This window comes from Nuphar pumila, chromosome 7 (genome assembly GCF_984573655.1).
Source record: "Nuphar pumila chromosome 7, dmNupPumi1.hap1.1, whole genome shotgun sequence".
In the NCBI taxonomy this organism is placed as follows: Eukaryota; Viridiplantae; Streptophyta; class Magnoliopsida; order Nymphaeales; family Nymphaeaceae; genus Nuphar; species Nuphar pumila.
Genome location: NC_143255.1, coordinates 124,344,226 through 124,346,752, shown reverse-complemented (window position 1 = coordinate 124,346,752; position 2,527 = coordinate 124,344,226). Strand labels below are relative to the sequence as shown.

The 2,527-nt window shown below is 40.6% G+C and overlaps 1 protein-coding gene across 1 annotated transcript; it reads left to right on the top strand.

The window, feature by feature from the left end:
- Positions 1-538: 538 nt before the first annotated feature.
- Positions 539-2,276, top strand: LOC149833326 (17.7 kDa class I heat shock protein-like). The gene is made up of 2 exons (XM_090013412.1): positions 539-644; positions 1,747-2,276. Exons 1-2 carry the CDS (start codon positions 539-541, stop codon positions 2,274-2,276), a joined length of 636 nt encoding a protein of 211 aa, XP_089869538.1.
- Positions 2,277-2,527: the final 251 nt, after the last annotated feature.

Genomic DNA, 2,527 nt, shown 5'->3' with positions numbered 1-2,527 from the left:
TTGGGGTACGTTTGGTTGCTTGTGGAGTGCTCTGCAAATGAGATTCACTTTCCAAGTCTCATGAGAACTCGAATCTCACGAGGTCTCATTTGTGAAGGCTTGCTTTTGTGGTGCTATGCAAATGAGATTCACTTTCTAAATCTCATGAGAAATCGATCGAACCAAAGCATTTTCCTTCGCCTACTATGAGAAACAAAAAAAAAATGTTGCTTTCTTAGGAGAAGGTGGTGGAAAAGGTATAAAGAAAGTGACCCACAAAGCAATCAAGCAAAAAGAAATGTATATAAAACTAGGAACAATGAGTTGCCTCTTCAAGGGATATTCAACAAAGAATTAAGGATGGTTTATCCCAAAACTTTGAGTCAATCAACTTCCACCTCTACAAGAAAAAACCTTGGGAACAAGCAAGCAAGAAAGCCACCCCTACCTATAAAAACAAGGCAGAGCATATGGACCATACATTGCAAAAGCACAAGAGAAAAAAAGTTCAAGTTGAACAAACTTGAAGAAAGGAAGAAGAAATTTTAAAGGTTGCAACATGGACTCAAAGCCTGCTGCTGCCACCTCAAAAACCTCTAATTACCACCCTAAGTCACAGTGGATTCAGGACCAAGAAAATCATATTCTCCAAGTTGAGCTCCCAGGTATTCTACAATATCTTTTCCCATCTTTAATTTATATTATTTAATTTTCAATCACATTATATAAGTGAATATGATGTATTATTCCTACTTAGTTTTAAGTTTCATCACATTAGAATTAAATTCATACGTATCATTTGTGTTCTTAATTATTAGTAAAGACAGAGATGTATTCCTATATGGTTAATTATCTTGGTTGCCATTTTAAAGGTTCAATATATCGTAATATATTTTAAATGAAAATTACAAATTTATAGCATTATTTACATTTTATTGGCAGAATAAAACGAAAAAAGTTTATTTTATTTTTATATATTTTTAAGTTGTTATTTTTCCTACATTTCTCATATTTTGATTTTTTTTTTTTTTTGCCATGGTTATTGGGAAACAAGACAAATATAAAGAATTTAAAAATGCGTTCCAAACGTTTTATCATGCGTTCCAAACGAGAGAGAAGTTGGTGGGGCTGGAATGTCCGGTCCAGATCCATACCCAGGTTGCAATTAGCCAACCAGGTCCGAGAATCCTTTTCTACTTTCGGATCCAAGCCAACCCCCTCATGGAACAGTGGCCTGCTTGCCTAGAGGACCATTGGTTTTGATCATCCGACGAATCTCGTGTACTGGTACTGGACCTGTGTCTGACTTAGATGTACTGGTACTGGGTCTGTGTCCAGGTCTTACTGGACCTGGATTAGATAGGTCCAGATCCAAGTCCAGGTTCCAATAGCAAGAAGCGGACCCAGTAAAATCTTGATGAATATTTTACGTAAAACTTTGAAATCAGAGCTGGGTCCATCTGTTACTCTGAATTTGCGGGTTCAGCGTGATATCTGTCGGACCCATTGCATTAAGCCCAAACTCTTGTCTTATTGGATCTGAACCGGATCAATATCCAGTCATATCCAAACCATTAACAGCCCTATATATATGCTGCAGGGATGTAAATGGTTCGGGTTCAGGTCGGAGGGTGGTTTCTCTTTATAAATATCAAAAAAAAAAAGTCCTACTAAAGGGAGACAGATTTGATAGGATACCCAGGTAAAATTTGATGCATTGACATCCCTAGCAATATTTCTCACTCTTATACATACCTTCCTCTGCAGAATTCAAGAGGGAAGAACTGAAAGTGCAGATAGATACCATGGGCAGCCTCAAGATCAGCGGGGACCACCAGATAGATGGCAAGAAGCCGATCAGTTTCCGGCAATCGTTCCGCATACCAGAGAACTCGAACCGCAAACAGATCAAGGCCAAGTTTGACGATGGAGTCCTCAGAGTGTTCTTACCATTCAAGGGACTATTCAAGGACTCCCTGAAGCAGCCGGCGGCGACATCCGGAGAGAAAACTCCGGCGACCGCAAGAACCTTTCCCGACCACAAACAACCTGAAGATGACAACCGACCTCGCCTGGACAGAGAACCTGCCTCCAGTTCAAGGAAAGAAGCGGGCTCTATGGCAGCAACAGAGTCGCTAAACAGTTTGGCGAGAAAGGATGAGAGCACTACCAGATTCAGGATAAAGACTCGGAGAAGGCGGATCGTATCGGTGAGCCTTGGCATCGTCGCGGTCGCTGTGGTGCTTGGTTTGTATGTGGCGTATCGTCTCGGGCAATCGACGAAGGAAGGAAATTAATGGATTTGTATCATTAAAAGGAAATTTCAAAAAATGGAGTTCTTTTAGTTTTATGTATGAAAATTCATTGAAAATAAATATTGGATTTTAAATAAACGAAACACATACGTTAGCACGAACCGAGTCGGTGGTGGTGGTTGTAACTAGGGGTGGCAAAACCTGACACGAACCGCCAACCCGCCTCTTAGGCGGGTTCGGGTTGGGCTTAAGCCAACCCGTTTAATAAACGGGTCGACCCGCATAACCCGTTT